This window comes from Pituophis catenifer, unplaced genomic scaffold, assembly GCF_029215685.1.
Source record: "Pituophis catenifer annectens isolate HBS135680 unplaced genomic scaffold, rPitCat1.0.hap2 SCAF_2, whole genome shotgun sequence".
NCBI classification, from domain to species: domain Eukaryota; kingdom Metazoa; phylum Chordata; class Lepidosauria; order Squamata; family Colubridae; genus Pituophis; species Pituophis catenifer.
The window spans coordinates 94,038,476-94,059,984 of record NW_027256882.1 but is presented as its reverse complement, the minus strand read 5'-3'; the positions used below and the strand labels follow the sequence as shown (position 1 = coordinate 94,059,984).

The window sequence follows — 21,509 nt, the reverse complement described above, 5'->3', positions numbered from 1 at the left end:
CCTTGGTCACCTCCCAATTGGACTGTTACACACAGTTGTATATGGGGTGCTCTTGAAAATCATATGGAAACTTCCATTGGTACAGAATGCCAGCAGCATGGATATTTGACGGTATCTGTCATTATGCTCATGTAACACACTGCTCTGCCACAAACTGATAGACTTCTAATTGCAATTCAAGTTGCTGGTGCTTGTCTTTAAAACCATATATTACATAGTACTAGGTTACTTGAGGGACCACTTTTTCCCAAGGTTGACTACCTGCTCCACATGCTCCCACAGGGAATGCATGTAAGTTCCTTTATTTAATTCATGTCATCTTATGGGAACTAGGACCTTTTCTGTGGTTGCCTCTGATCTCTGGAATAATTTCCCCTTCCATGTCATATGACAGACCCCAAATCTTGCCTAAGCCAAATGTCTCTATAAATCTTGAAATAAATAAATTTTGATTACTTCATAGCAGATGTGTCTGAACATTCTATGAAACCTCTTAGAATAAAATTTTGTGCATTGAGTAGCAGTAGACTGGGAGTACAGCTAGCTTGCCTTCCTCATGCCAGTCATTGTTCCATTTGGCTTCAGTTATCTGTTGCCAACACCTAAACATGTAATCTCAATAAAGAATAACTCAAGTGCATTTTTGTTTGTCTTTGCAAACTCCCCATTTTGAAATCGTGACATTGGGATGTACAAACTTGCTCCTTATGCTCATGTTAGTATGTTGCTAACACATTTTGTAGTGATCAAACAGGTTTCTGTCTGTTTCATAATATGTCTTCCAGTTGTATTTTTCTGATGATAATGCCAAAGCATTCAAATAGGGTTGGACAGGTGCTGTATGATGTGTCAGGGGATTATGTTAGAAAAGTGGATTAAAAAAAGTTAGATAGCCAAGAGCAGGGTAGAAATGGAGTGAAAGTTTAAATAAATATTAGAGTATTAATTCATCTTATTGTAAGAAATTTGACATCCCAGTTGGGAAAAAGTAATGTTGGGTTGATTTTATAAAAATGAAAGGCCAAGTAAAACTCTGAAAAAAATTGTATGACATAGCTTACATGTTTTATACATAGTTAATGCAAATTAGAATTAAAATATATAAATGACATGTTCTTGTTCATTTGTCTTAAAACTAAAAATTGGCTCTCGGGTAGGAGTGCTATTTCTTTATTGCCTTTTCATCCAAGGCTAATTTATATTATTGAATTATTTTTGTTGATATTTTGCAAAACAAGTAATTTGCATGTACAGATACTTTATCTAAATACATGTTCCAGAATCTGCTCCTGGTTCTCCCCGCTCTGCCAGTCCCATGCCAAGCAAGACAGAGGAAGTTACTAATTTGAAGACAATGCCTAAAGGTCTTTCTGCCAGCCTGCCTGACTTGGACTCAGAGGCATGGATTGAAGTGAAGAAGAGGCCTAGACCATCTCCCATCAGACCCAAGGTAACCAATGAATAGCATTGGAGGCCAGACTTTCTACAGAATTTAATGACAGATATAGTAGATAGATACAGAAGACAGACTTAAAAGTTGGTCACGACTAGCGGGGTAAAACCCTCAGGGATACCTTTACCTTTTTTTATCTTACAGAAGATTTTCAAGAGATTGACTAATATCTCTAACCTTAATTACATTAAATGTGCTAGATAGGGATATGTCCCGCCTTTGGAGATCTGGGTTGAATTCAAAACTGAATAGGTCTGTGTTTGAAATTTGAACCATTTGTGCAACTCCCAATGGTGGACATTTGTTTTTACTTCAGACAGAGAAACTCTGGCAAAGCCACAAAAATAAAAAAGGGATGGGCTATGTTTTAATGCAACTTTTGATTGCCAAAAATACATACAGGTAATCCTTCGTTAATGATGGTAACTGGGACCAAAATTTCTTATCACTAGGTGATGCTGTAGTAAAATGTGATGACATAGGAGACCATCATTTAGGAATGGCAATCCTAGCAGTCCCTGGTGCTGTCATTAAGAGCCTTGGTAGTACAGTGGTTTAATGCACCCTGTAATTAACACAGCTGCCTGCAATTTCTGCAGGTTCAAATCTTACCAGGCTCAAGGTTGACTCAGCCTTCCATCCTTTCTAAGGTAGGTTAAATGAGGACCCAGTTTGTGGGGGCAATAAGCTGACTTTGTATAAATATACAAAAGTATGAAGGCTATTGCTTAACGCATTGTAAGCCGCCCTGAGTCTCCGGAGAAGGGCGGCATATAAATCATTTTTTTTTTTTAAAAAAAAAACTGAATTCATTAGCAAGAACTCACTAGAATCCAAATTGTTTCTGGCTTGATCCCTCCCGGCCCTGAGCCTTGGTAACATAAAGGACTGCCTCCTCTGCCCTTTTGGCTGCCTGCTGCCCCTAATGCTTAGCCCTGCCTGCCTTCATACCCTCCAGTCAGAATCTTCTTTCATATCATCTTCTTCTATGGCACCATACTTGGGGCTTCCCTCACACCCTGCCCTGGGCTTCTGTTTGTTCACCAGCGAGACCATCTGTTCATGCCGGACCCAGGGCCTTTTTTCTTGCAAAAAAGGGCCCTGGATAGGACACAAAATAAACCCCAGCTGAAATGGCACAACTGTCGTTGATGGGAGCAATTAGTGGCAGTAGGTAGGTGAGTGGCCAAAACCATTCATAAACCTGAAATGGACCTGAATTTTGTCATGAGACCACAAGGGCACTGCAATGACCAAAACTTTGAAGACCAGTCATAAGTCTCTTCGTTCACTACTGTCATCACTTTGAATAGTTGTTGAATGAATGGACATTAAGCAAGGACTACCTGTATTGTTCTGCCTTTCTCTTAATCTTCCTGTGTGGGCTGGTATGTTGTGTGATGCAGGATTAAATGAAATAGACTTTGTTTTCAAGTCATGTATTGCAGGTGAAACTTGAGTTATTTATCTTGAGGATAAAACAGAGAATTCATTGTAGTTTTTGTGTGTGTGTTGTAGTAAAGCTTAGTGCTCCACCAACTCCTATCTTAACAACATTATCTCACTGTGTACCAGAAAACAGAAGAGTCTAGAACACCACTGAAGCAGAAGGATCAGGATGAACCAGAGGAGTTGGACTTTCTTTTTGATGAGGAAATGGAACAGATGGATGGTCGTAAAAACACCTTCACTGATTGGTCAGATGAAGATTCAGACTATGAGATTGATGACAGGGACGTGAATAAAATTTTGATTGTAACACAAACACCCCCCTATCTACGCCGTCATCCAGGGGGAGACAGAACAGGCAACCACACTTCCAGGGCAAAGATGAGCTCAGAATTGGCCAAAGTGATCAATGATGGACTATACTACTATGAACAGGACCTATGGACAGAACAGTTTGAACCAGAATATTCTCAGATAAAGGTGAGAATCGGGTTTATTATCCTATTCAACATGAAATGAATATAATGTAGATGGGACTAAGCAAAGGTCCAAAAAAGCAAGTGCATTATTAAAACCTGAACCAATATACTAGAATAATACCATTTTGCCTACCCAGCTATATGAATATGTGTACCAAGAAAACTTAACCAAAGAGTAGATTCAGAAAACAGATGTTTACCCTGAGTCTATCAGGCATTTCTTTGGTGGGGCTCCTTTAATCATCAGTTAATTTTCTCACATCTTAATACTTTGGAATGCCTTACTTTTTATCTTATCAGATATCATGGGTGAGGAATGGGTGGATTTATGAATGTCAGATTGTCTGCAGCTATGTTTCTATTTTGGGTGCAATTTCCCTTTGATTATTTATTTATTTATTTATTAAATTTTTATACCGCCCTTCTCCCAGAGGGACACAGGGCGGTGAACAGCCAGGATTAAAATACATACAATATGAAAATTAAAATAATTTAAAACATAATTAAATCCATTTGGCTTCCCCAATTTAAAACCCCTTACCCCTAAAACAATTTAAAAATTTTAAGCCAGCCCGGCTTGCTGAAAGAAGAAGGTCTTCAGAGCCCGGCGGAAAGTACGGAGGTCCGGGATCAATCGTATCCCTGGGGGTAGCTCGTTCCAGAGAGCCGTTTTCTTTAAAAACCAATAATACTCTCAGATAGTGCAATGGCTCAGTGGTTAAAGATGCTGACCTTGTCAGCTGGAAAGCTGACAGTCCAGGTTCAAGACCCGGAATGCTACACAATGGGGTGAACTTCCATCCTTGTTCCAGTTGCTGCCCACCAAGGGGTTCAAAAGCATGCAAATGCAATTAGATAGGTAGTCCCAAAGATGTTTTTTCAAAAGGCAACTGGACTTTGTTTTCCCCTGAAGACATTTCGATTCTCATCTAAGAAGCTTCTTCAGTTCAGAACTGAAGAAACTTCTTGGATGAGAAGCAAAACGTCTTCAGGGAAAACAAAGTCCAGTTGCCTTTTGAAAAAGCACTTTTGGGACAACCTTTACCTGGATGACTGAGAATCTCCAAAGACAGATACCTTTTCAGTGGGAAGGTAACAGTGTTACGTGTGACTCAGCATATAGTCATGCAGGCCACATGACCATGGAAGCGTCTTTGGACAAGACTGTCTCCCTTGGCTAAGAAATGAAGATGAGTACTGCCTCCTAGAGTTGGAAAAAACAGGGGAAACCTTTACCTTTATACTGTCAGACGTATGCATATGTTTTTTGACTATACTGTCTGACAAGCTAGCCATTAACTGTATTTGCAGAGTGCTTTGGAGAGGACGTTCTATCAATTGTTTCCTACTATATAGATTATGATCTCAAGCACAATAGCCACTTGATCATTCTTGGTTACAGAATATTTTTCTTATCTTTTTTAGGCATGAATGAGTGTTAAAGTCTTTTTATCAACGTAGCATATTAGTGGGCAGATATTTCTTTGGGTTTATTACAGTGCCTTCTTTGTTCTTTTAATGTAGTTATGATTATTTCAGCTTCTATAGTGACTTTATTGTACACCTACTAGAATTATTATATGAAGTGTTATAGAAATAGTATAGATAGTATGCTGATTTTTGGAGAACAGTTTTCCATCCCTAGTAGGATTCTATATTCTGATCCTGAAAATGTGAGGACACTGTTGCTACATTTATATCATGTCACTGGGGATGAAATCAGCCAGCTTCTGGTTATAGATTTTAACTAACAAGAAGTTACCATCACCATTGTTCTATAACAGAATGCTATTACCTTAAATTGTTCCCTTTCAATCAGAGAGCATGTCAAACACATATCTTTCCTTTTTGTCACTTAGACTTTTTAAACGTGATGTATAGTTTGTATTTGTTGAAGGAATGGTATAACTATATTGGTATAGTTTGTATTTGTTGAAGGATTGGTATAAATTGGTATAAATTTCCATCACCTTCACTTACTCGCTACGACACCAAGGGTGTCAAACTCAAGATCCGTGGGCCGGATCCGACCCATGGGGTGCTTAGATCTGGCCTGTGGGGCTGCCCTGGAAACAGCAAAGGACCAGCCCATGGTGCCTCTGCCAGCAAAAATGAGTGGCCCTCCTCAGCTCCGTTTTGGCTGGCAGAGGATTGCAGGAGGCCGTCGCAGGCGAAAATGGAATTCAGCCCATTTTTGCTGGCAGAGCGCTCCGGCCACCACAGGCATCCCTGACATGAGTGACATTGAGTTGGACACGCCCCTCTCCTGGCCCTCCCGAGGTCAAACCCAACCCTGATGCAGCCCTCAATGAAATCGAATTTGACACCCCTGATCTAGATTGATACAATTGTATATACCAGCATTCTAATATATATTTGAACAGAAGTGATTCTTGTATATACCAGCATTCTAATATATATTTGAACAGAAGTGATTCTTTATACAGTGCGTTCAGAAAGTATGCAGACCCCCTTCACTTTTGTCAATTTTATTATGCTGCATCTACAGTTGTTGAAATTCACTTTTTTCCCTGTCATTAATTTACACTCAGTACCCCATAATGACAAAGTGAAAACAGAATTTTAGAAATATCTGTAAATCTATTAAATAGAAAAAACTGAAATATCACATTGGCATAAGTATTCAGATCTTTCAGTATTTTGTTGAAGCACCTTTGGCATCAATTACAGCGTTGAGTCTTTTTGGGTATGACGCGACAGGCTTTGCACATCTGGATTGGGGGATTTTCTGCCATTCTGCAAATCCTCTCAAGCTCAGTCAGGTTGACTGGCGACCATCGGTGGACAGCCATTTTCAGGTCCCTCCGGAGATGTTCAATAGGGTTCATCTCAGGGCTCTGGATGGACCATTCTAGGACATTCACAGAGTTGTCCCTATGCCACTCCTGTGTTGTCTTGGCTGTGTGCTTAGAATCGTTATCATGTTGGAAAGTGAACCTTTGGCCCAGTCTGAGGTCTGAAAGCTTTGGAACAGGTTTTCATTGAGGATATTCCTGTACTTTGGTCCATTCAGCTTTCCCTCAACCCTGACCAGTCTCCCAATCCCTACTGCTGAAAAACACCCCCACAGCATGATGCCGCCACCACCATTCTTCACTGTTGGGATGATATTGGGCAGGTGATGAGCAGTGCCTGGTTTCCTCCAATGTTTAGAATTGAGGCCAAACAATTCAATCTTGATTTCATCAGACCAGAGAATCTTGTTCCTCACAGTCAGAGAATCCTTCAGGTGCTTTTTTTTTTCCCCCCCCCAAACTCCCAAGTGGACTTTCATGTGTTTTGCACTGAGGAGGGGCTTCAGTTTAGCCTCTCTGTCATAAAGCCCAGATCGGTGGAGGGCTGCATTGAGGATTATCCTTCCAGAAATCTATCTCATCTTCACACAGGATCTTTGGAACTCAGTCAGAGTGACATTGAGTCACCTCTCTTACTAAGGTTCCCCGTTTGCTCCATTTGACCAGGTGACCAGCTTTTGGAAGAGTGCTGGTTGTGCCAAACTTCTTCCATTTGAGAATTATGGAGGCCACTGTGGTCTTAGGAACCTTCAGCAGAAATTTTATTGTAGCCTTCCCCAGATCTATGCCTTGCAATAATCCTGTCTCTGAGCTCTGCAGGCAGTTCCTTTGACCTCATGACTTTTGCTCTGCTACAGTATGTGTTATCAGCTGTGGGGCCTTCTATAGAGAGGTGAGTGCCTTTCCAAATCATGTCCAATTGATGTAATTTACCACAGGTGGATTCCAAACAAGGCATAGAAACACATCAGCAACTATCAAGAGAAATGGGAGGCACCTGAGCTAAATTTCAAGTGTTGTTGCAAAGGGTCTGAATACTTATGCCAATTGATATTTCAGTTTTTTCTTTTTAATAAATTTACAGACTTTTCTAAAATTCTGTTTTCACTTTGTCCTTATGGGATATGGAGTGTAGATTAATGAGAAAAAAATGAATTTCAACAACTGTAGAATCAGGCTGAAGCATAACAAAAGTGAAGGGGGTCTGAACACTTTCCGAATGCACTGTATATGACTCCAAGCATGCCTATTTCTAAATAGAAATTACATTCAGGAATATCTTTTTTCAGATTTCTCTGCTATCCTTGAACTTGCAGCCCTATGCTGCTTTATACAGCCTTTTTTCAGTCCTTTTCTGTAAAGCAGATTCTTATATCATTCTGTTGCTGTGTTATTTTGCTCCTCTAATTTTTGATTGGCAAAGGGACTCTGCCCTTCATGTGGAGAAATCAATCCGATGGGCAGCCCTTTTGCTTTCAAAGAGGCTGGCTGAAAAAGATCTGTCCCAAAATCTAAGCAGAATTTGGCTCAGGGCATTTGCAGCCAGTCTGCAGAAATGAGAGAATTCCTGTTTGTTCAGCCCTGTTGTAATTTTGAATGGTTCCTGAATCATTGGTTGTTTTAAAAAAAAGACTACTTGTAATTGGTGTAAATCCTAATGCTAACTAAAGTACTTTCTACTTGTACTTTTGGAAATATGGGGGAAGATCAGGGGTGAAATGCTCCCGGTTTGGACCGGATCGACCGATCCGGTAGTGATGGAGGCGGGTGGTTCGGAGAACCCGTAGCAAAAATCCCTGCCCCACTCCATTGCCCAGCTGAGCCGCATAATCATCAGAGGCTTTTTTTTTATTTTTAAAAGCATTTTTTCTACAACCTCTTTGGCTGAAAAAATGCTTTTAAAAGTTAAAAAAAAAAAGCCTCTGATGATCGCGCGGCTCAGCTGGGATCATCAGGGACTTTTAAAAGCATTTTTTCTACAACCTCTTCAGCCGAGGTAGAAAAAAATGATTTTAAAAGTTTTTTTTAAAAAAAAGTTGGTCACGCCCACTCAGTCATATTTCTCCCCCCCCAAGCCACGCCCACAGAACCAGTAGTAACAAATTTTACATTTTCACCACTGGGGAAGATGCTAAATTAAAAGTCCAAGGTACCATTTTCTGTAGTAAAGCTGGAATCATCATCATATTTTTAGTGACATCTTTTGACTATATTTTCATGTTAGTCTGCACAAAGATGAGTCTACACTTTCAGTCAGCTATTCTCTAAAATTCTAATGGTTCGCCTTATTGTGTCAACTTTGCTGTTTCTGTGGTAACTTCTTCCTACAACAATATCTCAGATAAGTTTCAGCTTGCTGGGATAAATGGATTGGGCAACTGAAGTTTTGGTGGAGTAATTAATTTATTTCATAATAGGTATTGAACCATCTTCAAAATTGGGAATGTAAAACAAAGAAGATGATTTTTGCTAGCCACAATATTGATTGGGTAAGACACATGGTAGTAAATCGGCTTGGTAAATTCAGAAGCTCTTATAATATTTATAGGCTTAAAAGTGAGAATTGGATCTATAGTTAAAATTTATGATGCTCAACAGGCTTCACATGGGTTTTCTGGTGGTCACTAAAGGTACTAATTTGGAGCAGATCAAAATAGTTCTTTAAGGTAGTTCTTGGGTTACAACAGCAATTTGGACTAGAATTTCTGTCTCTAAGCAATGCAGCTGTGAAGTGCAATGTTATCGCTTAGTGATGGTATTCCAAGTTGTTTTCTAATACCAGGATTACATGAATTGTTAAGTGGGAAGAGGCAAGAATCCCAGAGAAGGAATGTGGGTGCTGTGGGGTTGTGTGTGTTCGCCATGAGCAGGTGTTAAGAGTGTACAGGTGCTACACAGTGCAGGCCACCAGCAGAGGTTGCAGGCAAAGAGGTGCTAGGAAGCAGGGCAGAACGGGGTGCTGTGGAAGACAAGATCCTTGGGATCTCGTCTTCTATAGCAGAGCTCCTTGGGAGAAAAAGTAGCTAGAGCAAGGCATGGAAGCAACTTGTGACTTTTCCTTTCAACTACCCAATTCTGTTTGCTGTGGACAGGTGACAGGGAAGGCCGCAAATAATGATCACCTGACTGCAGGAGGCTGCAACCATCATATGTGCGAGCTGGTTGCCATGTGCCTGAATTGCGATCACACAATTGCATGGGTGTTGTGACGACAGGAACTGGACCAATCCTATATACTTTCAGTGCCTTTGTAACTTTAAACTGAAAAAGTGGTTGTAATCTGAGGACTATCTATATTGCTGACCAGAGATAGCAGTAAGATTCTTAGAATAAACAGCAGAGTCTTGCAGCACTTCTCCATTATTTCTAGCTTGATAAAAGAAAATTCAGTGGTGAATGCCGAAAGATTTGTAGAGTACTTTGTGGCATATTATCTGAGGATGTTTATACTAAAAGGTAATACAGAATCATTAGATAGTTGTGGGCTCAATAAAATGTAATTGGATAATTGTATTTGAGCTGTTCATACATAGAGTAGATGAGAGAAAGACATTAAATTGTCCATTTTGTATGTCATCTCCCCTTAGTTGCTCCTGAAATTTCTCAGTTCCTGAATGTGACTCTATAAGATGAGCTGTCTGAGCATGGAAAAAAATAGTTAAAATAATGTGAAGAGAAAGTCAGAATGTTACTTTCATTAACTCTTTATTAATTTTTAACCTATCTCTGATGTATATGAATGAGAAGTAGACATCCAAAAACGAACATTTGTCACAATTACATTGATTTTAGTCTTATGTGGAATTCCTTAAGTATACTGTACACAAAAGGTTTTTTTTTAATTCTGATGATTTGTCTTACACTGAGATGGTGAGGTACATCACTGTTGATATTTTGAAACTCCATGTGCAGTTATTCTTGATAGTCACCTATTTAGGGACTTGCTTTCTATGTACCCAATTTACCGAGATTTTTGTGAGGTTTTCATGCTGCTTTGATTTGATAGACATACAATGTAAATCTCTTCTAGTCACGTATTTTAATTTTCATTTGTGATCTTTTGAAATGTAGCAAGAAGTAGAAAACTTCAAGAAGGTGAATATGATCAGTAGAGAGCAGTTTGACACACTTACCCCCGAGCCTCCTGTTGATCCAAATCAAGAAGTTCCCCCAGGACCACCCAGGTTCCAGCAAGGTATGGGTTTGCACAGACTCACCTATTAAACAAATTTCAGTAGGCGTCTTCCACATAGGATCTTTTGACAAACATTCAGTCCTCACTGCTGTATTTTTAAGCTGCTGCTCTCTGGTTTTCTTCTTCTTCTTCTTTTGCTGGTAAAGTATCTAGAAAGTTTTCCTATTTCATTTTACTGTTTATCAAATTGATATGCTCACCCATTTACACAAGGTGACCTTGAGCAGCATACACTAAAAATCTTATATTTATTTCAGGGCACAAATCCATCATTTTATGCTTGCTTTTTAAAACTTTGTTGCTTCTTTTTCTTAAAGGGAATTGGAGAAAACAGTTTCTGAGCATGGATGCTGATGTTTTTATTTTTTTCTGTATAAACATAGTTTAATCATTACTAATTTTTTTCATTGTAGTTCCAACTGATGCTCTGGCAAATAAACTCTTTGGTGTGCCCGAACCTTCAACCATTGCCCGATCTTTGCCAACAACTGTACCAGAATCCCCAAACTACCGCAATGCAAGAACTCCTCGGACCCCTCGTACACCTCAACTGAAAGACCCCACACAGACACCTCGGTTTTACCCAGTGGTTAAGGAAGGCAGATTGATAGACGCCAAGGTAAAGCTTGCGCATCAGCTCCTTCTATATGCCTATAGATATTTGGTATCTCTTGACTCAACTAGAATTCTTTGTGAACCTTTAGTTCTTCATACAGAACCTGTCATGTGTTCCTTCTGCTTCTTACAGACACCCCGGAAAAGGAAAACACGGCACAGTTCAAATCCCCCAATGGAATGTCATGTTGGTTGGGTGATGGATTCTCGGGAGCATAGACCTCGAACAGCATCCATCAGGTACCAAAAGGCATAATGATTTTCATTGAAGTTGAAGAACAAAAGATTGAGAGATCCTACTGAAGAAACTATGAGCTTCTCTTCTTCCTCATAAATCAATGCCCTCTTTACTTAGAATAATTCCTTAATTAGCAATTAAGACTTTTTCAAAAAAAGCATGTCAGATCTGATTGACTGTAATGTGTCTGTATTTGCTTCTGAATATTTGAGCAGTTGGTTCTTATACTGACACAATTTTTTCAAAATTTATCTAGTTCCAGTCCTTCAGAAGGCACCCCAGCTATAGGCAGCTATGGCTGCACCCCACAGTCATTGCCTAAGTTCCAGCATCCTTCCCACGAACTCCTGAAAGAAAATGGCTTCACACAACATGTCTACCACAAGTATCGCCGGCGCTGCCTTAATGGTGAATTGTGTAGATACTGCTGAACTTGTCATGTGTTTGATTTTTGTGCAGGTTAATAGTGAATAGAGCAGGCAGTTTTCCTAATGTCTTGGTCAAATTTAGCTTCTTGGCAGTGATATTCTTTGCAAACCTTCATTATTGTTTGAAGTAATAATCTGTAGACCAAATTTGCATGTAGTGCAATGAGCATGGCTTAATGTGAATTGGAGGGGGAAAAAACTTCTCCGTTCTGCATGGTTATCTGTTCACTTGTACAGAGCTATAGGCGAGCATGTAGTTTAATCACTTCTAATTGGTGTGGGCCGTTTTGAAGATAAAGTTTCCATTTATTTAAAGCCAGTTTTCTTCCATTCACTATATAATGTCATTTAAGATTACAATCCTTTGGCTGCTTTATAAATGACATTGCTACAGAAATTTCTCTATCTGGCTTCAAGATCCAATGGCCCAGGCATTCGGCAGATTTTTAATTTTGTGTATAACAGAAACATAATGATGAGGATTGTGTGTATTTTATCTTTAGGATGAAGTGAATTATTTTAATTGGCATGCACTTTAAAATAGTTCTTAATAGTTTTCTTCTTCGTTTTTACTCAGAACGGAAACGACTGGGCATTGGCCAGTCCCAAGAAATGAATACTCTCTTTAGATTCTGGTCATTTTTCCTTCGGGATCACTTTAACAAGAAAATGTATGAGGAATTTAAGCAACTGGCCCTGGAGGATGCAAAGGAAGGGTACAGGTAGGTCCAAACCTATTTATTGCATCATTATAGTTGATATTTTAAATATAGAAAGGGGTGGGGGGACATGGATTGATCTTGGCTTTAGTAACAAATATGGTGATAGCCCTTAAAGGGATATTAGATGGATAATTTGTTTGATTTGATCAAAGAAACTCTTGCAAGAAAAATTGGCATCTGAAGGAAGTAGTGGTGTTAAAAATAGTATGGTCTTGCAGGTATGGACTGGAGTGCCTGTTCAGATATTACAGTTATGGACTGGAGAAAAAGTTCCGACCTGACATATTTAAAGATTTCCAGGAAGAAACTATAAAAGATTTTGAGGCTGGTAAGTGATTTTTTTTTTCTCGTAGCACATACAGTGGCTGCTATTTCAGGGAATTTTTATGCCAATGAATTGTGGGACATTTTTCCAATAATTGTGCAGTCTTTCATTAGAATAAATAGTTGGAGTTTTGATTACACTGTGATTCCAAAACTATAGTATGAAAGGACGTTTTGAGTACTATGCATAGGAAGAACCCTTAAAAAGTCATTAATACTGGGAGAAGTTCCTGACTTCTGAAGTCAAGATTACTTTTAGCTTTATGCTCTTTTGTCTTAAGTAAAGAGAGGACCAGCTGCTTTCTTGTCCCTTTTGTCTCTTTCCTTAGCTCCCACCCCTCCAGTGTGTGTAGCTAATAAAAAGTCTGTTCTTGTGTCTTGATAAGTTGCCAATTTTTGTCACTAATATTTGCTGAAATGAAATTGTTATGGCTTCCTATGTCTCTATTAGCTGAGACTTATTCTTAGTTTTTTGTCCCTTGTTAATAGGCCAGCTTTATGGGCTTGAAAAATTTTGGGCCTTCTTAAAATATTCCAAAGCCAAAAACTTGGACATTGATAGCAAATTGCAAGAATACCTCAGCAAATTCCGCCGCCTTGAAGACTTCAGAGTTGATGTGGGTACAAATTACTGTTTCTTCCTTGTAATACAAATATTTCTAATGGTTGTGTTTTCTCCAACGTTTATGGCTATATCAAGCATAGTCTGCACAGAGTCGGTTAATAATGTGTTTGAAATAATATGAAGTGATAGGAAAATTCTGCTTGTAAATTAATTGCAGTCACTGGTTGAGTGACTTCGGGCCTGACACACTCAATCAACCCACTTTATAACATAGTTTCTTGAGGAAAAAGAAAAGGCAAAATTAGGTTTACTTGTAGCTGGCAGGGAAGGTCACAAGTCATGGATACATGATCTTTGCCTTAACAGTGATTCACTTAACGACTGGCAAAAATTTGTAAAATCATGTGCGGTCACATGATGTCTCACTTAAGTGCCAGACTACTTAACAACAAATTTTCCAGTCCCTGTTGTGCTTGTAAGCCAAGGATTATGTATGTATGTATGAATGTAAAGGGAAAGATAAAAATATATTAATAAATATATTAATAACACTACCAAACAACAATATCTATCTTTGGGAAGGATTCAGTAGGGGATAAAAATGCCAAGTCGAAGTCCAGCTGGTTGACTGTACCATAGTAATAATAATGAATAACAGCCAGTTTGGTTTAGTGATTAAAGCACCAGGCTAGAGATTATGAGTTCTAGTCCCACTTTAGGCATGAAAACCAGCTGGGTGGCTTTGGACTAGTCACTTTCTCTCAGCCCATGACATCAGGCTCAGGCAACAAGCCAGATTTGGTCAATTCCTGTCCATCCAATGGATCGAAATTTGATTGATTTGGGGAAAAAAGCCAACCCTACACTTGCATGAAAGTGCTAAGCAGAAAAATAATAATAAAAACAATATATTATTTTTTTAAAATAATAGCTCGGTAATATATGAAAATCTTCAGATAATTGTGAAGGAATGTATGGATATTAAGACTTTAGGAACTAGAATTGGAGACCATATTTTGAAGTGGACTACCACTCCTGAGGGCTCATTCTAGTTTGTCCAGTTCAGACATGGCAAAGTTGAGTGCTGCAAGTCACTATCCTCATTGATTTTCCCCTAAAGTTTTTTTTGTTTTGGCTAAATGACACTAAAATCTTCCCCATAACATTTCAAAAGTAAAATGAAAAGATTTTAAGATCTTAGTTTTGAAAGTGTAGGCCAAGCAATAAGTACTAAGGAAATTTGGGGCTTTGAGGTACTCTTACTTTTTAAAAAATACTGTAACAAAGCTCTATATATTTCTCGGTCTCTCTCTGTATGTGTGTAAATCTTGAAACTTGAAACAATATTGAGATACTATATAAATTGGTCTAATGGCTTTTTTTCTCTTTTCAGCCTCCTATAGGGGAAGAAGGTAGCCACAAGAGATATGCTGCAACCATAGGAGTAGATGGAAGGAAGCGATACCCATCTCAGTCTTCTAGCAAGACTGTTGGCCATACTCCATCCAATCAAATGTCTGCCTCATCCAGCCAAGTCCCCAACTCATCAAGCCAGGAAGATGCCAAAAACCTGAGCCAGCCACATGCAGTTTCCACAGCCACAGTGGAAACCCAAACAGTGGGGAAGTAGACATACTAGAACTACCAGTGGAAAAGGGGGCAGGGAGTTGGAATGTCAAAGTCCAAGACCAGGCTGCTTTCGGGAGGTGGGGCTATACAGTGCATATGATTTTTCTTGTTGGCTGGAAAAACAAGATGATCCAAGTTGAATGCATCTTTTTCCTCGCTGTGATTAAGTCATTGATTGGAGCCAGACCGTCACATTTTCATGTCTTAGCGCCTTTCAGGGTTAGGTTGGGTTGGGAAAGGGGAGATTTTTATAAATATAAATATTATATATATATTATATATATATATCAAGTTTTAAATTATTGATAGAAGTTCGTTTGGATAAACCAAAATTACTCTGCATCATGCAGCCTCACAATCCAGCTCCTCCTCCTCCCTCTGAACACTTAACAACTATGCAGCCCACTTGGTAAGCTGGAAGTTTGGATCGAACAATGTAGTGTTATTTGGAGAACTAGCCTTTGGCTTTCCAAGTTCAGCAGGCATCGGCCCTTCTGGATATAGCAATGCACAAGAGGAGACTCTGCTACTATCACCACCACTTCTGTTGTGGCTCCCTCTATGCTGCTCATCTTTTCCATCAGACACCTACGACTGGAAATGAACCAAAGGACCCTAGCTGAAAGTGGGCCCACTTACATTGGGCTTGCCCAGTTCTTTTGCGTGATGGGTAGAACATAAACTTGCACAGTGTCTCCCCTCGCATAGGAATGCTTATAAGACTTGGCTAAAACAGCTTTCACTTAAAAAAAAAAAACACAAAACACAAAAAACTTGTTTAAAAAAAAAATCTGTTTCTTTTGCTTCCTTCCTTCAAAATTAATAAGTTGCCTTATTGTGGAGTTGGGAACTTGTAGGCATCCCTGACTTGAGCATTTTGGGAAAATGGCATCTCCTTGGGAATCAGCCAGACTGTGATATATTTCTGTTTCCTGTTCAGTGACTCTTGTCTGCAGTAGCTGATGACTGTCTTCCCTTTAACCCAGCTGTGATCCGCATCAACTGGAACAATATTGTTGAGATCTAGCTGAATGTTGGTTCACACCACACGAACAGCTTCTCTCCAGAGCAGGGGGATACTGGGGCACTTCAGCCTGCAACTTCTGCTATTGTGTAGTTGATGCTGATGTATGTGTATCAACTGTTTTAGTGTCCTTTCTGCTACAACTGCATCTGCCATTGCTTCACTTAGACTTCCAGATGCACCGCCATTTTTCTCTCTCTCCCATCAGGGCAGGACAGGATCTCATTTGTTGTTTCATGAAAACTTCCTATTTCAGGATAGGCAGGCAGTTGCACCAGGAAAAGAGTAATACACAGAGTGAGGATCTAAAGGCATGCATCCTTGCTTTTCATCCATGTGGTTGAAGAATGTGTGCACAGGAAAACAGCTTTATCCTAAGCAAAATAGGATTTTTATGTCCAATCATTTCTGAATTCGAGGTAGCTTACTCGTGTTGATTACTTGCACAGGATTCCTTTTCTGTGTTTTTTCTAATAATAGCTATGATAATCTGCCTCCCTTCCCTGGAATGTAGCCAAGGATGCTGCAGTTTAGACTGTTGGCTAGTTGCAAGCATCACACGTACAGACAAAAAAAAATCACTTAATGAATTGGAACCACATCATCTGTGTCACACCACTTTATACAAAGCACCAAGCTTACCTTGGCTGCTATTGGGCTAACTGCTGGAACTTTCAGAGGCTATTCGCATGGCTGAAATTATGTAGAAAACAGCTGTCCTGAACTATTGGTGTGAACAGCAGAGAAGGAAATACATGCTATATCATGTTTCTGACAACCTGGTTTGTTTCTCCCTGCATTTTGTTAACTTTCCTAATGTACTATTGGTGTTCTGCAGAAAAATCAGCAGGGGGAGGAAGGTCAATATGCCACTCCTGCTTACCATATAGCTCCAAAAGGGGATAAATGGTAATAAAAGGGTGCAATACTGTTTATGTGGTCCTGTGTACTATGGCTTAAGTCAAAACAGTCCTCTACTTCCCCCTCCTCGGTAAAGCATGTGCAGAGGGCCTTTCTGTAATGCTGAGAATTGATATCCTCCATTCCCTGCACCTCATACATGTAGAAAAAGTGACATCTTTTCTGTGAATTCTTCTGCCAGAACTGTCAAGATATCTTGGCTATTTCCACATTTTAGAATTCATGTTTCAGGTGTATCCTTGATATTAACGTGCTGGAAAGTACTTTTGTGAGACAATAACAGACCTTAAGTTCCTGCAGTTAGTCGTTTGGAGCAAATAAGTGTTAATTTAGTGTTTCAGGGAGTGTGATATTAGGGCGGTTCATTGATTTATAACCTCTTGTGGATGGTTTGGTACTAAATACATAGATGACTAAGGAGATGGGACTTTCTGCCTAGGGTTAGTGCTGCCTGATGTTACTGTTTTAGCTGTATTAAGCTTGCTTTAATGGGAGTTTGCCACAGAGTATTCATGAGTGATAGTGCAATGGCCACATTAAGCACACCCTATGGTTCTAGCATGACTGAATAGCAGGGTATTGCTTTCTTTCTTTGCTGTGTCACTTGTTATAACAAACCATCTTGTCATTAAGGCATGAGAAATGAAAATGAGCATTCCACTGTTTTCACCAGATGCAATTACATTGTGATATTGTGGAGTATGCTGCCTTAGGAGAACCATGCTAAAAGGGAACTAACAGTTGGGAATATCGTGGCCATTTCATGAATTGGCTGAAATCCTTATCCCAGGATTTCAATTTGCAGTTAAGCAGATGGACTGGAATGCCTGTATTTTCATTAGGACTATTGCAACTACAAGATACGCTGCCATGTAGTGGTCATCAGTAATTTTTGCCATGCAAACCTTGTAAACCTAACATCATCATAGTTGCAACATGAAATAAAGCATACCTTTGGGAACTATGAGATAGAATCAAGTGCTTATGTGTATCCAAAACCAAATGGATATTTGTTCTAAAGCAATTCTGGACATTTATTCTGGCTAACCCTGAAGAATTGAGCTCTTCTGAATGCGAACGCTGCTATGTGTGCTTATACAAACATCATTTTTGCAAATTTAAGATGAGCACTAAGGCAGTAGTAGATTGTAGGAGAAGAAAAATAACTATTGATTAAAAACCTGCGATACCTGTAAGAATGAAAGAAGCTGTAAGAATGCCATGTGATTTTTATCAATCTAACAATATTACAGTTCGACTGTATAAAAGTTTAGCGGTTGAGAGAAGTTATTTATCACTGAAAGAAGGTTTGGGAAGATTTACTGATGACAGACACTTGCACCAGCTTAGAAGGACATTGGTAGAATATGTTGTAGTCATGTAATTATAGGCTACCCATAAGTCAGAAGGCATCACACCAATCCTATAAATAGAAGATATTTCTTTGGCAAAAATAGGCTCGAATACCTTGTTGGGAAGTGAGTGGATGTTAATAAAATTGTGACTTATCCTATGCTCTCATAATGTGTGAAAGTACCTTCTGGGAACAGAGTCTTTCAGTTGAGATTTAGAAGCTTTCTGTGGTTTCCTAATGTCTGAGATTACTAAATCTGAGAAAGTTTCTGTTCCCCAGTGCAAAGCAAAAGGCATTTTAAAAATAACTGGTCATTCTGGATAAGTCTAAACTTTTATGGTCAGGTAGAAAGGGAAGTTGAAATCTGGCTTAGAATAGACAGGAAAGTAAGTGACCTTTATTACGTGTTGGTGCTGTCATGTCTCTCTATCCTTTTTTGTTCCTTACAATTTTCCAGTTATAGTGCAAAGATTTGTATTTGCCTTTCTTGCTTCTGGTAGCTTGATTGTACTATTAATACACAACACCAAAACTTTAGAGTGCTGCCATGCATTTTTGTTCGTTTACTTGTTTAAACAGGGCTGGGATGGGAGTTATTTATGCCTTGCTTATTTTCTTTTGTTAAGCAATCAAATGTGTTAATACAACAAATTTTGGTCTTCTCTGTCTATCCATATCAATCTTCTAAAACTTGGATTTGTCAAACGATTAGAAAGGCTTAAGAGGGAATGTGTAGTTAGTATTGTTAGATACCTCCATCTTTAAAAAATCAGTTTCAAATGAGTGGTTTATTGGGGGTGGGAGAGTTCATCTCAGCAACATGGGTTTGGATGCTTTTTTAAAAAAATAATCTACAGATACCTTTTCTGCTAGTTTACATTTTCACTTTCTGAAGACACTTGAACATAGGACCGACTTATCTGTGATGAGCATATTCTATGACTGGATACATGAAAAGGGCATGGGCTTAACCATTCCTGTTTGGTTTTACAGATTTTGTTCTTCCAAGTCTGGCCCTCTAAAACCCTCCTTTTCTTTGGTGACATTATTTTTGCATGTATTCATCTTCACAGAAATGACTCATATATCTTTGGTTATTGTTATTCTCTTTTCCACATTCTGCATCATGGTACAAGAAAATGGCTTGGGCCACTGAGATCCCACAGCTAAGGATATCATGTTCTTGGTTTGAGCTTTTGCCATCCAAGACCACTGTCTGATAATAGCATTTATGTGACATGCCTGGAACAGGCATGGCCAAATCTTTCCCCTCAAAATTGTTGGCTTGGTTCCTGCAGTAGTGCACAACTGCGATGTTTGGAGTTTCATTGGTGTGAAGTCTGTATTAAGCTGCTGAAAATGTTGGATGAACAATCTGGAGAAAATGCCATGATTGTTTTGTACACAGGTGAAACTCTGTCACAGTAGAAAAGAAAATCTGGTATACCTGCTTTCCATGAGCAGGATGCATAAGTGTGTGTGCTTGCTGCTAAAGACAAACCAAATAAGAGTTTGTATACACTTTCAGCTATATTTATTCTTGGGAAAAAAAATCTTTAAAAACAACTATTACCATATATCACCTGGGAGGAAAAGATCTTAATATAGCCTACCATGCACAATCCCATCTCCTGTTAATAGTATATAATTCTTGACCCATGTGCTAGGATCATCACATTGGGGAGGGGGGAAAGGAAGAGGAAAAATTGTAAAATACTTGAATGAGAGCCTGTATTATAAACAGTAATATTATTCAGAGTATCTGCTTTATAGGCTGATGTGACTCATTATTCTAGTAGTGCTTTTAGTCCTTTGTAATTTGTGGTAATTATGCTTTTTCCTTTTTAATACAAAAATGTATAAAAATAAAAAGCTCAAAAGACCATGTAGTTTCATTTTCATTGTTTTGATTGCATTCACCATTCTCTGCCCTCTGTCCATCCTCCTATCCTGATCATATCTTCCATAGGAAAGGGCCACTTGATACGGTGTTGTCAGGTAAGAAATTACTCAATTTTAATAGTTCTGGGTTGTATGTCCCTGTGTACCCCTTGCTGCAGAATGATTCTTGACTGCCAGAAGTTACTTCAATTATTTTCAAAACAGCCAAAACTCATGGCAAGCCAGAGATTCACAAAACTTTAGAAATGTTGGTTAAAAGTACTAACAAAAGTATTTCTTAAGATAATTTAGAATAAAATAAATCTCAGTATATCAGGTTCTCTATGAAGATGACAAGTCCTAGTAACACCCCCCCCCACCAGATTTGATTCTGTGCACAACAAGAATAAATTAGACCAGGGTCCATTAGTTGCCTAGAGTGTGCTAATCTAATAGGGCCAAATTCTTTGCAAAAAATTGACAGCATTAATCAGCTGAAAAGCAATCTGACCATAAGAAAGGACTGATGGTAATTTTCAGGTTAGTCATCTGCCCTAAGACATAAAACACAGCTAATGTCTAACCCTAAGTATGGGTTAGGTGACAGGCCCTCAACACAGGTAATCCACAATTTACAACCATTTGGTGACCAATAGAAATCACAACATTTCTAAAGACTTAGTTTGTCAGAGGATTTGCAGCATCCCAATGGTCACATGATCAAAATTCAGATGGCAACTGGTACGTTTGACAGCAATGTAATGGGGTCATGTGATCACCTTTTGCACTCCTGATAAGCAACATCAACGGGGAAGCCAGATTAACAACTCTGTCACTAATTTAATTGCAGTGGTTCACTTAACTGGCAAGAAAGGTCAAAAAGGGACAAAACTCTTGCTTGGGCTCAATTGTCATAAGTTGAAGGCTATCTGTAATACGGTATATATGCAAGGTTGCCATGAATTGAGTCACTCCAGATTTACGTCTTTAAAATCTAGCAACCTTGGAGCAATGGAATCGAGCAACTTGGGCAGGGATGTTCTTGAGCAGCAGGGAAGCCAGTGCAATTAACCGGCCCTAGAGACCAATTTCAGCCACAGGGTTTCCCATCCAATTATCTGATTGTATATTAACATGCATTTGTTGAGTACAATTGTTTAATCTGCTCTGATTCAATCTACAGATAGCATAGTCCAGCTTTTATTTTCCCATTTTCTCTACTGGACTAGTAAGGTTTATTAATGTCAAAGTACACTGTGTTCACTGCATTCCTGTGGTCAACTAAATTGCTCAATCTGTATCAAACTGGTTTGGCAAGATTTACTGTTGATAAATCTATGCTGATTGTTGCAAGCAATCTTATTTTCTAAATGCTTATAAACCAAATGTATAATAAGATATTCTGCTGATGTGCTG

General features: G+C 39.0%; 1 protein-coding gene across 2 annotated transcripts in view; it reads left to right on the top strand.

Annotated features, from left to right (window-relative positions):
• The window catches only part of LARP1 (La ribonucleoprotein 1, translational regulator), a 91,350-nt gene extending 71,255 nt beyond the window's left edge, over positions 1 to 20,095 (top strand). For both annotated transcript variants that reach the window (XM_070937190.1, XM_070937189.1), the window contains exons 10-19: positions 1,281 to 1,450; positions 3,029 to 3,382; positions 10,269 to 10,392; positions 10,806 to 11,011; positions 11,141 to 11,247; positions 11,502 to 11,653; positions 12,251 to 12,395; positions 12,614 to 12,723; positions 13,209 to 13,336; positions 14,678 to 20,095. In XM_070937190.1, the coding sequence (XP_070793291.1) occupies positions 1,281 to 1,450; positions 3,029 to 3,382; positions 10,269 to 10,392; positions 10,806 to 11,011; positions 11,141 to 11,247; positions 11,502 to 11,653; positions 12,251 to 12,395; positions 12,614 to 12,723; positions 13,209 to 13,336; positions 14,678 to 14,914 (1,733 nt within the window). In that variant the 3' untranslated portion in view covers positions 14,915 to 20,095. The remainder of the gene's footprint in view (positions 1 to 1,280; positions 1,451 to 3,028; positions 3,383 to 10,268; positions 10,393 to 10,805; positions 11,012 to 11,140; positions 11,248 to 11,501; positions 11,654 to 12,250; positions 12,396 to 12,613; positions 12,724 to 13,208; positions 13,337 to 14,677) is intronic.
• The last annotated feature ends 1,414 nt before the right edge of the window (positions 20,096 to 21,509 follow it).